At 41.9% G+C, this 15162-nt stretch overlaps 1 protein-coding gene across 1 annotated transcript in view; it reads left to right on the forward strand.

Annotated features, from left to right (window-relative positions):
• LOC110491690 (zinc finger protein 385C) overlaps positions 1–15162 on the forward strand; it is a 138693-nt gene that overhangs the window by 46057 nt on the left and 77474 nt on the right. The window contains exon 2 of the mRNA XM_021565326.2: positions 13231–13379. Within this exon, the coding sequence (XP_021421001.2) occupies positions 13231–13379 (149 nt within the window). The remainder of the gene's footprint in view (positions 1–13230; positions 13380–15162) is intronic.

Below are 15162 nucleotides of genomic sequence, written 5' to 3' on the forward strand. Positions count from 1 at the left end.
TATAGTTTTGGCAAGTCGGTTAGGACATCTACTTTGTGCATGGCGCAAGTCATTTTTCCAACAATTGAGATTATTTCACTTACAATTCACTGTATCACAATTCCAGTGGGTCAGAAGTTTGCATACACTAAGTTGACTGTGCCTTTAAACAGCTTGGAAAATTCCAGAAAATTATGTCATGGCTTTAGAACCTTCTGATAGGCTAATTGACATCATTTGAGTCAATTGGAGGTGTACCTGTGGATGTATTTCAAGGCCTACCTTCAAACTCAGTGCCTCTTTGCCTGACGTCATGGGAAAATCCAAAGAAATCAGCCAAGACCTCAGAAACACAATGGTAGACCTCCACAAGTTCGATTCATCCTTGGGAGCAATTCCCAAACGCCTGAAAGTACCACGTTCATCTGTACAAACAATAGTATGCAAGTATAAACACCATGGGAACACGCTGCCGTCATACCGCTCAGGAAGGAGACGCGTTCTGTCTCCTAGAGATGTACGTACTTTGGTGCAAAAAGTGAAACTCAATCCCAGAACAACAGCAAAGGACCTTGTGAAGATGCTGGAGGAAACAGGTACAAAATCATCTATATCCACAGTTAAACAAGTCCTATATCGACATAACCTGATAGGCCGCTCACTGAAACCACTGCTCCAAAATCACCATAAAGAAGCCAGACTACGGTTTGCAACTGCACATGGGGACAAAGATCATACTTTTTGGAGAAATGTCCTCTGGTCTAATGAAACAAAAATAGAACTGTTTGGCCATAATGACCATCGTTATGTTTGGAGGAAAAACAAGCCGAAGAACACCATCCCAACCGTGAAGCACGGGGGTGGCAGCATCATGTTGTGGGGGTGCTTTGCTGTAGCAGAGACTGGTGCACTTCACAAAATAGATGGCGTCATGAGGACGGAAAATTATGTGGATATATTGAAGCAACATCTGAAGACATAAGTCAGGAAGTTAAAGCTTGGTCGCAAATGGGTCTTCCAAACGGACAATGACCCCAAGCATACTTCCAAAGTTGTGGCAAAATGGCTTAAGGACAACAAAGTCAAAATATTGGAGTGGACAACACAAAGCCCTAACCTCAATCCTATAGCAAATTTGTGGGCAGAACTGAAAAAACGTGTGCGAGCAAGGAGGCCTACAAACCCTACTCAGTTACACCAGCTCTGTCAGGAGGAATGGGCCGAAATTCACCCAACTTATTGTGGAAAACTTGTGGAAGGCTACCTGAAACGTTTGACCCAAGTTAAACAATTTAAAGAAAATGCTACCAAATACTAATTGAGTGTTTGTAAACTTCTGACCCACTGGGAATGTGATGAAAGAAATAAAAACTGAAATAAGTAATTCTCTCTACAATTATTCTGACATTTCACATTCTTTAAACAAAGTGGTGATCCTAACTGACCTAAGACATAATTTTTTTACTAGGATTAAATGTCAGGAATTGTGAAAAACTGAGTTTAAATGTATTTGGCTAAGGTGTATGTAAACTTCCGACTTCAACTGTACACATAGAGAAGACGCGCTCTGAGTAGACACACACACACACACACTCAACCCTGTTCCTTCTCTAGTTTCCCAGCTGCCAGCTGATCTGGGAACAGCATTCTGTCACCATCTTTATGAGGGGCAGCGAGAGAGAGAGAGGGAGGGAGGGAGGGAGAGAGAGAGAGAGAGAGAGGGAGGAAGGAAGGGAGAGAGAGAAATAACATGTGTGGCATAAACCATCCTTTACGGCCTGCTTTTATGTGCCTGTCTGAGACACATCATGGTTTTATTCTCTTTCCCCACTCGGGACAGACTGATGAGTGCTAGTATTTACAGGGTAGAGATATGCTGGGCCATCATCTGGGGGTCGTCTACTGTATATAGTGATGGGCACATAGCCTCATACTGTGTGTGTGGTGCTGGGTACAAAGCCTGTTTTTAAGCTAATTTCTCATTTTGCCATGGAGCAGAGAAAACATTCTATATTTGTATGTGTATAATTGCAGGAAATTAGTTTTTAAACATTTTCTCTCAGCCCCAGGGCAAAATGTGTAGAATTACAGGAACCTTAGCTTTGAAACAGACATTTTACACTTTTTGCAATGGGGCTGAAAGAAAATTATAAGTTTTAAAACAAATTTCCTGCAATGAAACACATTTTGCCAAGGCTTGGGCCATGTTCTTATGCGATCTGAGTGACTCAAACATGACAAAATCAAAGGGGGACACATGCCAGCAGTGGTGTGCCGCTGCTAAATGCATTTAGGGGAAACACTGCATAGCCTTGTGTCTGGTGCTGGAAACCTAGCCTCATGTGTATGGTGCTGGATACATAGCCTTGTGTGTGTGTCATACTGGCTGGCTGTACCAGACAAACTGTTAGTGTGTTTCTACTCAGCCACTGTTGGCAGTTTGAGTCACACTCTGTCACCAGGAGATCAGCCAATGATTGGCAACCTCTAATGGGCTGCCTCGAGGGAAATCCAAAAATTTTACCGGTAACTTTCGAAATCATCAAAAAGTTTCAAGGACTTTAGGTCATTTTCATAACATGCCAAATGTGAAATAATAATATACATTTTTTAATTATGAAATATAGAATGACAAAGCAGCAAAACATTATTCTAAATATAGCCTAACCCATCAACTTAGTGAATACCGTTGGTGTTTAATTTGAGGGTTTCAGCATGGAACATCCTTTATATTTTTACACGCTTTTATTTATTTTACTATGTCAATATGTCTTTGTAAGTGTTTTGATGCTGAACTGGTGGCAGTTGTGAAAAAAGTAAATCTTTGGAGTTAATTGCAAATTCTGTCATTGTTGATAAAAAAATGTTTTTCTTAATTAATTACCCTTACAAAATATCACATAAAAAAAATCACATTCCAGCAACTTAGCACCCTGCATCCCACTGCTGATTTGCATCTGAAGCTAAGTGGGGACGGTCCTAGTTGGTCCCTGGATGGGAGCCCAGATGTAGCTGTAAGTGGTAAGAAATAAACATGTGAGAAAAAAAAGTAATGTATGGGAATGGGAAAAATCTAATCTAATCAAATAAATAATAATAAGCTTCAAGTGAAGTTTTTCACTCGTGTCCAAAAACAAAGGACATTCATTTTTCCCTTGTGAATTATTATCCGATTTTACTCGCATGTTTATTTTCCACCACTTCCAGCTACATCTGGAAGTCCAGGGTCCTATCCTGCTTAGCTTTAGAGGCAGACCAGCAGTGGGATGCAGAGTACTATTTTGCTGGAATGAATGTGCCAAAACTTACAAAAACTATTTTTTTGCATGCATTTAAAATGTATTTGTTCTCGCATTTAAAAATGATTTCCTTGCAATATTTTGTTTTGTTATCAATACTTTTGGGTTAATGTTTTGCTTTCAATATCATTCTTTTTGTTTGAAATGCTAAGAATTCGGTTCTTGACTTCAGAAGTTTTACTTGATAAATTGCACAAAAGCAACTCACTCACTAGAGGATTGCACCATATAATAACACTATGACTCTATTAAAGGTGTTTAAAGCGGCAGTTTCTTATTGAAACATTAACAAAGAGGACTCCCCGCCACAGTTTTTGTAAAAAGCTGAGGGATGGGCTGGAGAAATATAACCACTCTCAAATCCATAGACTACGCAATGGATGCAAAGACTGACCATCCATGATACAAAAAATATAGTTTTAACCATATTTTAACAGTGGTTATTTACATTTATTTTGTTTACAAACATTGGAGTTAAAAAAGCTTACAGTGCCTTGCGAAAGTATTCGGCCCCCTTGAACTTTGCGACCTTTTGCCACATTTCAGGCTTCAAACATAAAGATATAAAACTGTATTTTGTTTGTGAAGAATCAACAAGTGGGACACAATCATGAAGTGGAACGACATTTATTGGATATTTCAAACTTTTTTAACAAATCAAAAACTGAAAAATTGGGCGTGCAAAATTATTCAGCCCCTTTACTTTCAGTGCAGCAATCTCTCTCCAGAATTTCAGTGAGGATCTCCTGGCAGAAAACCTGATGGAGTCTGCAAAAGACCTGAGACTGGGACGGAGATTTGTCTTCCAACAAGACAATGATCCAAAACATAAAGCAAAATCTACAATGGAATGGTTCAAAAATAAACATATCCAGGTGTTAGAATGGCCAAGTCAAAGTCCAGACCTGAATCCAATCGAGAATCTGTGGAAAGAACTGAAAACTGCTGTTCACAAATGCTCTCCATCCAACCTCATTGAGCTTGAGCTGTTTTGCAAGGAGGAATGGGAAAAAAATTCAGTCTCTCGATGTGCAAAACTGATTGAGACATACCCCAAGCGACAGCTGTAATCGATGGGTACATATCATGAATTTCAGAATGATGTAGCAACTAAGGATAGCCCCTTTAACAGGCAGTGACCATCAAACAGCAAAACGATGTCGCTATTTGAACGTGATCCATTATCCTGCTCCAGAAAATGTATTCTGTCCACTGTTCCGCAAATGTCCCGCAAAATGTTTTCCTTGTCCCACATTTAGGCTTTTTAGATGTGGTCACCTTAATTCCACCGGTAGAAACATTGTTACTGCAACATGTTAACAACATCATTTTCACATGTGAGGAGAATAGTATTATTTAACCTCACATGTGAGGTGAGTCTCAGCACACTCGGGATCGATGCACAATTCAATTGATTTAGGCTGAGCTTTCGGTCCTCAGACCTCCTCAAGTGAAACTGCAAACTTGCAAACTTTACCCTTTTGTAAGAGTAGGCTATATTCTCTTGAACCCTACAGTACTATAGGTCTGTCTATAAACTAGATAGACTCATGGACAATATGGACGCAGATGTATATATACAGTGCCTTGCGAAAGTATTCGGCCCAAATTGAACTTTTTGGCAACAATGCAAAACGTTATGTTTGGCGTAAAAGCAACACAGCTCATCACCATGAACACACCATCCCCACTGTCAAACATGGTGGTGGCAGCATCATGGTTTGGGCCTGCTTTTCTTCAGCAGGGACAGGGAAGATGGTTAAAATTGATGGGAAGATGGATGGAGCCAAATACAGGACCATTCTGGAAGAATTTATCAAGTAAAACTTCTGCTACTTCCGGCGCCGACAGAGATGGCCGCCTCGCTTCGCGTTCCTAGGAAACTATGCAGTTTTTTGTTTTTTTACGTGTTATTTCTTACATTAGTACCCCAGGTCATCTTAGGTTTCATTACATACAGTCGAAAAGAACTACTGAATATAAGATCAGCATCAACTCACCATCAGTACGACCAAGAATATGTTTTTCGCGACGCGGATCCTGTGTTCTGCCTTACAAACAGGACAACGGAGTGGATCCTATGCAGCGTCCCAAAAAAACGACTCCGAAAGAGAGGGAAACGAGGCGGTCTTCTGGTCAGACTCCGGAGACGGGCACAGCGCGCACCACTCCCTAGCATTCTTCTTGCCAATGTCCAGTCTCTTGACAACAAGGTTGATGAAATCCGAGCAAGGGTAGCATTCCAGAGGGACATCAGAGACTGTAACGTCCTTTGCTTCACTGAAACATGGCTCACTGGAGAGACGCTATCCGAAGCGGTGCAGCCAACGGGTTTCTCCACACATCGCGCTGACAGAAACAAACATCTTTCTGGGAAGAAGAGGGGCGGGGGCGTATGCCTCATGGCCAACGTGACATGGTGTGATGAAAGAAACATACAGGAACTCAAATCCTTCTGTTCACCTGATTTAGAATTCCTCACAATCAAATGTAGACCGCATTATCTACCAAGAGAATTCTCTTCGATTATAATCACAGCCGTATATATCCCCCCCCAAGCAGACACATCGATGGCTCTGAACGAACTTTATTTAACTCTTTGCAAACTGGAAACAATTTATCCGGAGGCTGCATTCATTGTAGCTGGGGATTTTAACAAGGCTAATCTGAAAACAAGACTCCCCAAATTTTATCAGCATATCGATTGCGCAACCAGGGGAGGAAAGACCTTGGATCATTGTTACTCTAACTTCCGCGACGCATATAAGGCCCTGCCCCGCCCCCCTTTCGGAAAAGCTGACCACGACTCCATTTTGTTGATCCCTGCCTACAGACAGAAACTAAAACAAGAGGCTCCCACGCTGAGGTCTGTCCAACGCTGGTCCGACCAAGCTGACTCCACACTCCAAGACTGCTTCCATCACGTGGACTGGGAGATGTTTCGTATTGCGTCAGATAACAACATTGACGAATACGCTGATTCGGTGTGCGAGTTCATTAGAACTTGCGTTGAAGATGTCGTTCCCATAGCAACGATTAAAACATTCCCTAACCAGGAACCGTGGATTGATGGCAGCATTCATGTGAAACTGAAAGCGCGAACCACTGCTTTTAATCAGGGCAAGGTGTCTGGTAACATGACCGAATACAAACAGTGCAGCTATTCCCTCCGCAAGGCTATCAAACAAGCTAAGCGCCAGTACAGAGACAAAGTAGAATCTCAATTCAACGGCTCAGACACAAGAGGCATGTGGCAGGGTCTACAGTCAATCACGGACTACAGGAAGAAATCCAGCCCAGTCACGGACCAGGATGTCTTGCTCCCAGGCAGACTAAATAACTTTTTTGCCCGCTTTGAGGACAATACAGTGCCACTGACACGGCCTGCAACGAAAACATGCGGTCTCTCCTTCACTGCAGCCGAGGTGAGTAAGACATTTAAACGTGTTAACCCTCGCAAGGCTGCAGGCCCAGACGGCATCCCCAGCCGCGCCCTCAGAGCATGCGCAGACCAGCTGGCCGGTGTGTTTACGGACATATTCAATCAATCCCTATACCAGTCTGCTGTTCCCACATGCTTCAAGAGGGCCACCATTGTTCCTGTTCCCAAGAAAGCTAAGGTAACTGAGCTAAACGACTACCGCCCCATAGCACTCACATCCGTCATCATGAAGTGCTTTGAGAGACTAGTCAAGGACCATATCACCTCCACCCTACCTGACACCCTAGACCCACTCCAATTTGCTTACCGCCCAAATAGGTCCACAGACGATGCAATCTCAACCACACTGCACACTGCCCTAACCCATCTGGACAAGAGGAATACCTATGTGAGAATGCTGTTCATCGACTACAGCTCGGCATTCAACACCATAGTACCCTCCAAGCTCGTCATCAAGCTCGAGACCCTGGGTCTCGACCCCGCCCTGTGCAACTGGGTACTGGACTTCCTGACGGGCCGCCCCCAGGTGGTGAGGGTAGGCAACAACATCTCCTCCCCGCTGATCCTCAACACTGGGGCCCCACAAGGGTGCGTTCTGAGCCCTCTCCTGTACTCCCTGTTCACCCACGACTGCGTGGCCACGCACGCCTCCAACTCAATCATCAAGTTTGCGGACGACACAACAGTGGTAGGCTTGATTACCAACAACGATGAGACGGCCTACAGGGAGGAGGTGAGGGCCCTCGGAGTGTGGTGTCAGGAAAATAACCTCACACTCAACGTCAACAAAACTAAGGAGATGATTGTGGACTTCAGGAAACAGCAGAGGGAACACCCCCCTATCCACATCGATGGAACAGTAGTGGAGAGGGTAGCAAGTTTTAAGTTCCTCGGCATACACATCACAGACAAACTGAATTGGTCCACTCACACAGACAGCATCGTGAAGAAGGCGCAGCAGCGCCTCTTCAACCTCAGGAGGCTGAAGAAATTTGGCTTGTCACCAAAAGCACTCACAAACTTCTACAGATGCATCCTTGCGGGCTGTATCACCGCCTGGTATGGCAACTGCACCGCCCTCAACCGTAAGGCTCTCCAGAGGGTAGTGAGGTCTGCACAACGCATCACCGGGGGCAAACTACCTGCCCTCCAGGACACCTACACCACCCGATGTCACAGGAAGGCCATAAAGATCATCAAGGACATCAACCACCCGAGCCACTGCCTGTTCACCCCGCTATCATCCAGAAGGCGAGGTCAGTACAGGTGCATCAAAGCTGGGACCGAGAGACTGAAAAACAGCTTCTATCTCAAGGCCATCAGACTGTTAAACAGCCATCACTAACACAGAGAGGCTGCTGCCAACACACTGACACTGACTCAACTCCAGCCACTTTAATAATGGGAATTGATGGGAAATGACGTAAATATATCACTAGCCACTTTAAACAATGCTACCTTATATAAATGTTACTTACCCTACATTATTCATCTCATATGCATACGTATATACTGTACTCTATATCATCGACGGTATCCTTATGTAATACATGTATCACTAGCCACTTTATACTATACTATGCCACTTTGTTTACATACTCATCTCATTTGTACATACTGTACTCGATACCATCTACTGTATCTTGCCTATGCTGCTCTGTACCATCACTCATTCATATATCCTTATGTACATATTCTTTATCCCCTTACACTGTGTACAAGACAGTAGTTTTGGAATTGTTAGTTAGATTACTTGTTATTACTGCATTGTCGGAACTAGAAGCACAAGCATTTCGCTACACTCGCACTAACATCTGCTAACCATGTGTATGTGACAAATAAAATTTGATTTGATTTGATTTGATTTGGAGTCTGCAAAAGACCTGAGACTGGGACGGAGATTTGTCTTCCAACAAGACAATGATCCAAAACATAAAGCAAAATCTACAATGGAATGGTTCAAAAATAAACATATCCAGGTGTTAGAATGGCCAAGTCAAAGTCCAGACCTGAATCCAATCGAGAATCTGTGGAAAGAACTGAAAACTGCTGTTCACAAATGCTCTCCATCCAACCTCACTGAGCTCGAGCTGTTTTGCAAGGAGGAATGGGAAAAAAATTCAGTCTCTCGATGTGCAAAACTGATAGAGACATACCCCAAGCGACTTACAGCTGTAATCGCAGCAAAAGGTGGCGCTACAAAGTATTAACTTAAGGGGGCTGAATAATTTTGCACGCCCAATTTTTCAGTTTTTGATTTTTTTTTAAAGTTTGAAATATCCAATAAATGTCGTTCCACTTCATGATTGTGTCCCACTTGTTGTTGATTCTTCACAAAAAAATACAGTTTTATATCTTTATGTTTGAAGCCTGAAATGTGGCAAAAGGTCGCAAAGTTCAAGGGGGCCGAATACTTTCGCAAGGCACTGTATATACCGCAAAGTTACCATAATTATCTGTACATTTGGTAATTAACAGATTTTTTTTACATATTATATATGTGTATATATATATATGTATTTATGTATTTTTTTGTAATTTTTACATTTTAAAATATATTTTATATTAATACTTTAAAAAAAAAGATATTCAAGAATAAATTACCAAGATTTTCATAGATTTACAAAAATCTGTTAATTACCAAATTTACAGAACATTATGGTAACTTTGCGGTAGTTTTGCAACCCTAATTGTGCTGGAGAAACGGGCGGTAGCTGGCTCTTATGTATGCTTCTGTGTGTGCATGGACTTGCTTGTGAATGATTGTGTGTGTGTGGGTGATTGTATGAGTACACTTGCTTGCATGTGTGTTTTTGGTAGACACCGCAGTCAATAGAACATGCTCTGGGTGGCACAGCTGGCCCTCTCCTGTGCCAATCACTGATCCCACTTTAGAGCCACCCATTGCTCAACGTTCACTCACTACAGGGCAGGCACTACCCAACTACCCACACAGGTGCCAGGCAAAGAGAGTGGACAACCATTGCCAGGGGAAACTCTGCCAAACCTTAACCAAACTGTCCGAAAACCACTTTGTTAAGTGGTTTGTGGTGTTCAGATGGGTTGGTCCTCATTCTAAAAGCCTCCTGTGTATTATTATATGCAGGTTTTCATTCGAACTGATCCCATAATGATAACTTACTATCTGAGCTGCTGAGTTAATGGTTATGTGGATAGGACTGCCATATTTGTGTCCACATATTCAAGGCTATGTAACGGTCCAGTTATTTCCCCGAAAGCTACAAAGTAGCAAGGAATCGTTGAGCTCTCTCTTTGTGGGTGTTGTCACGTTGCCTTTTAAGCATGTTGTCAAAGCTAGCTAGCAACACCCACCCTCCGCCGATTTGCATAAAAGTGGGATTTTCTGATCTCTGGTCGCCGAGCTCATACTCTCCAACTGTTAAGTCGCTTAATGTATCCTTGTGTCTCCTCCCCCCATTGAAAATGAATGGTTTCCAGTTGTGAGTTTGTTAGAGTTAATGCTTTCTGGTTTTAAATGGGACACTTTTTAACACAATTTAATATATGGCATTAAGCAGATGCTTCTATCCAAAGTGACTTAGAGTCATGCGTGCATACATGATTATGTATGGGTGGCTGAGTGGGAATTGAACCCACATCCCTTGCAAGCTCCATGCGCTACCAACTGAACCACATGTTCTACCAACTGAACCACACAAGACTACTTCTTTGAATGAATGATTCATGCAGGGCTAAAATACAATGCAGTGTTTACCCTGCCGTTGTATAGGCTCTGTTCCCTCTGCCTAAAATGGATTGGCTTCAATTGGTTTCAATTGAACATTTTGGTTAAGGTCCTAGATGCTGATTTGGGGGCCTTTGTGCCCCGTCCTGGAAAATAATGTAACACTTACATAAGGCTATTCAGCTTACTCATACAGTAAGTGTTCATTCAGTGCCAGCACGGCAACCTAATAAAAACATCTAGGCTACCCTAGTTGTCACACAACCTTGAAAAGCCTCTCTTTATCATTCATTTTCATTCCATGACTTAGCTTCTTTCATAATATTCCTTCACTCATTTCATGAGTACAGTGAATTTTAGCTGAGCTTCAAGTACAACCTCCACAACTGTAACGAGTGCGCTGAGAGTCGGGAAGCAAGTTCAGGGAGTGAGTGTTTTAATAAATAAAAGAAACAATGAACACGAAACACAAACAACGCACCGACATGAAAACAGAGTCAATAACACCTGAGGAAAGAACCAAGGGGAGTGACAGCTATAGGGAAGATAATCAAGGAGGTGATGGAGTCCAGGTGAGCGTCATGAGGCGCAGGTGCGCGAGACGATGGTGACAGGTGTGCGGGAGAGGGAGTATACGTGACAACAACTAAATCATTATCGTGTTAGTTATGGAGCTATTATCGTTTGAAAAGCACAAAGCAAAATATTAGTATTTGTATTTATTATGGGTCCCCATTAGTTCCTGCCAAGGCATCAGCTACTCTTCCTGGGATTTTTAAAACAGAGTTGAATATCATCCATCCCACCTCTTTTTAGTTCCACAATAATTAGTGCTGTAGTACATTAAGTACATTAAGGCTATGTGAATTAATAGAGTTCTTTTTGACCAAATTAAATGTTCAAACTAGCTTACAAGCCCCTTCAAAATCTTTAGTCGCACATGTACTATCTCTGATCAACTTATCGTAAACCAACATTGCAGCATTACAGTACCGACTACCGAGTCGAGACACTGCAAGATAATAATCATCTTTCGGCTTATTTCTAATAGATCAGATACTAAAGATTATTCCTCAGACGAACAAACCAGGAATAGCTTTCCGTTGATAGCACGTTAAGTAACACCTGTTATAGCCCCCTGATTACACAAGATTGACAGACAGCAAAGATGTGGAGCGTATGTTATGATATTAAATCAAGCTTGGTACAAATGTCGCAGAGTCATCTGCGTATACTCTGATCACCATATCTCAAACCAACATCGCACCATGGATTGTAAACTGTCATGGTCAAAACATATTGATGCAACAGTAGCTAAGATGGGGAGTCTGTCCATAATAAAGCGCTGCTCTGCCTTCTTAACAACGCTATCATCAAGGCAGGTCCTACAGGCCCTGGAATTGTCGCACCAGGACTACTGTCCAGTCGTGTGGTCAGGTGCCACAAAGAGGGATTACAATTGGCCCAGAACAGGGCGGCACAGCTGGCCCTTAAATGTACACGGATAGCTAATATTCATAATATGCATGTCAATTTCTCCTGGCTCAATGTAGAGGGAGAGATTGATTTCATCACTACTTGTATTTGTGAGAGGTATTGACAGGTTGAACTACTAGCACACAGGTCAGACATCCATGCATACCCCGCAAGACATGCCACCAGAGGTCTCTTCACAGTCCCCAAGTCCAGAATAGATTATGAGAGGCGCACAGTACTAGTACATAGTACAGGCGCATGACTACAAGAAACTCTATTCCACATCAAGTAACTCACGCAAGCAGTAAAATCGGATTTAAAAAACAAGTAAAAATACACCTTATGGACAGCGGGGACTTTGAAGAGACACACACACGGGGGACAGACACATGCATACACACACACACGATAACATACTTACTATACACACATGTACACATGGACTTTGTGTTGTAGATATGTGGTAGGATAGTAGCGGCCTAAGGGCACACAATTTATGTGTTATGAAATCTGTTGTGAAATGAATTGTAATGTTTTTAAAATTGTGCTGGGATGGAACAAATGACTGCACATCCAAGTGCTCTCCAGGGCTGGAGATGGAGATTGTTGAGAAGTAATGGAGAGGTTGTGAGATTTCCTCTTCAACTTCCTGCCATAAAGATGAACTGTGCACTTCTGCCCCCTTGTGGTTGTTCTGGAAATATTCACAGTAAGGCTTTAGAAGCATTGTGTGGCCCACTTTTGAGTTCAATTACCATCGTGCACCCTACTCTCCCCCACCACTTCAATCTATATAAAACTCCATCGAATGTAAACACATTTTAAGAGCCATTTAGTTGTTGCACAAGACTGCTCCTTTTAGAAATGATTCATTGCATGGGGCAGTATAGCATTTTGTAAGAATTTGTGTATATGCATATAAGGCACATATACTTTTCTTTATTTTATCAACAAAATATTAAACAAGTACCTGATATAGTAAGAAAATATATACATTTGTGCATTATTAAATTGAGATTTGAAAATAAATCATCCCTGAATTCTCTCCAAAATGCCTGAACTCCATTCATTATGTTGTCCATGCCAGGGCAATGTTTTATGCGCTATAATTCAGTCAATATCTGATGGATTTGAACAAATGTAAACGTTTGAAGTGTCTTTATCCATTGCCCAACTGTTACACTTATCAGTATTGTATTTGAACCTTTTAACAATTTTGACGACCATTGCTGCAATAAAGGAATCTTAATCTGGTTGATGCTAAAATCGATGTTGTGTTTCAGTCTTAACTGATCATAATTTATTTACCTTTGGTTGAACTCTCAAAGGGATGAAGAGGCCCAGGAGCCCCGGGCTGCTGGAGAATGTCCTCCTGCCGAAGGCCGAGGAAGAGGAGGAGGATGAAGAAGAGGAGCGAGCCGCCCCTGGGCGGAGGCCTAAGCGGGAGAGGAGACAGAGCAGTGTGACTCTGTGTGAGGTGTGTGATATCCATAGGAAAAATAAGTACATGTCCGGCTCTGTGTGTGTGTCTGCGTGCGCACCTTCATGTGTGTGCGCGCCTGTGTGCGGGTGTGTGTACGATACAGGAATGATACTTTTAGTTTAAAACGATTCAGTGCGATTTGGTATAATTAGTGGAATGATTCAATACGATTCGATTTGATTTGATGTGCTAACATTTTTTGCAGGAACATATTCATTTTCCATTTTAAATTCAATTCTGATACTGATTGAGCTCAGGAGCTGGGCCTTCAGAAAGTATTCATACTCCTTGACTTAATTCACATTTGGCTGTGTTACAGCCTGACTTCAAAATGGATTAAATAAATATAAATTCTCACCCATCTACACACGATACATATATATTTCATTTATCCTAAAAACTCCTTAGTCCATGCCGATGACAAGCATACCCATAACATGATGCAGCCACCACACCACAATGCTTGAAAATATGAAGAGTGGATGTGTTGTGTTGGATTTGCCCCAAACATAACACTTAGTATTCAAGACTAAGTTCATTTCTTTGCCACATTTTTGCAGTTTTACTTTTGTGCCTAGTTGCAAACAGGATGCATGTTGTTGAATATTTTTATTCTGTACAGGCTTCCTTCTTTTCACTCTGTCATTTAGATTAATATTGTAGAATAACTACAATGTTGTTGATCCATTCTCAATTTTATCCTATCACAGCCATTAAACTCTGTAACTGTTTTAAAGTCACCATTGGCCTCATGGTGAAATTCCTGAGCGGTTTCCTTCCTCGCTGGCAACTGAGTTAGGAAGGACGCCTGTATCTTTGTAGTGACAACTGGGTTTATTGATACATCATCCAAAGTGTAATTAATAACTTCACCATGCTCAAAGGGATATTCAGTGTCTGCTTTTTTTTTTTTTACCTCTCTACCAATATGTGCTCTTCTTTGCGAAGCATTGGAGAACCTCCCTGGTCTTTGGGGTTGAATCTGTATTTGAAATTCACTGTTCAACTGTGGGACCTTACAGATAATTGTATTTGTGGGGTACAGAGATGATGTAGTCTTTCAAAAAATAATGTAAAACACCATTATTGCACACAGAATCCATGCAACTTATTATGTGACTTGTTAAGCAAATGTTTACTCCTGAGCTTATTTAGGCTTGCCATAACAAAGTGGTTGAATACTTATTGACTCAAGACATTTCACCTTTTCATTTTTTATTCATTTGTTAAACTTTCTAAATGCATAATTCCACTTTGACATGATGGGTAATTGTGTGTAGGCCAGTGACACAACATCTCAATTTTATTTCAGTATAAATTGAGGCTGTAACACAACAAATGTGGAAAAGGGGTGTGAATACTTTCTGTAGGCACTGTATACAGGTGGCTACACACACCTGTATGCTGTGTGTAGCCACCTGAACTAAGCCATAGGGCAGACAGCATCTACCACTATCAGATTAGAGGGGGCAATTTATGCATTTTGTCCCCCCCCCCCCACACTTTTTATCTGAAATTCCAATCACCCACTGATTAACCTGTCATTTTAGCAGATAAAACGTGTTTTGAGCTAGTAATGTATCAATATTTATCGTTAGAAATTAGCAATGGCATAACCAGTTATTATAACTGCGTTTGGGATTTCACCCCCGCCTCAAAAGTAAATGATTTTGACCGTTTGGAGCTGCTCTTCTCCTGCTCCAACCTACAGTGCGGCGGGCAAAAATGATTGCCGTCCTTGTTATGAAATTACAACTTTAACCTGTTCATGTGAACC

The sequence above is a fragment of the Oncorhynchus mykiss genome, chromosome 16, assembly GCF_013265735.2.
Source record: "Oncorhynchus mykiss isolate Arlee chromosome 16, USDA_OmykA_1.1, whole genome shotgun sequence".
Classification (NCBI taxonomy): domain Eukaryota; kingdom Metazoa; phylum Chordata; class Actinopteri; order Salmoniformes; family Salmonidae; genus Oncorhynchus; species Oncorhynchus mykiss.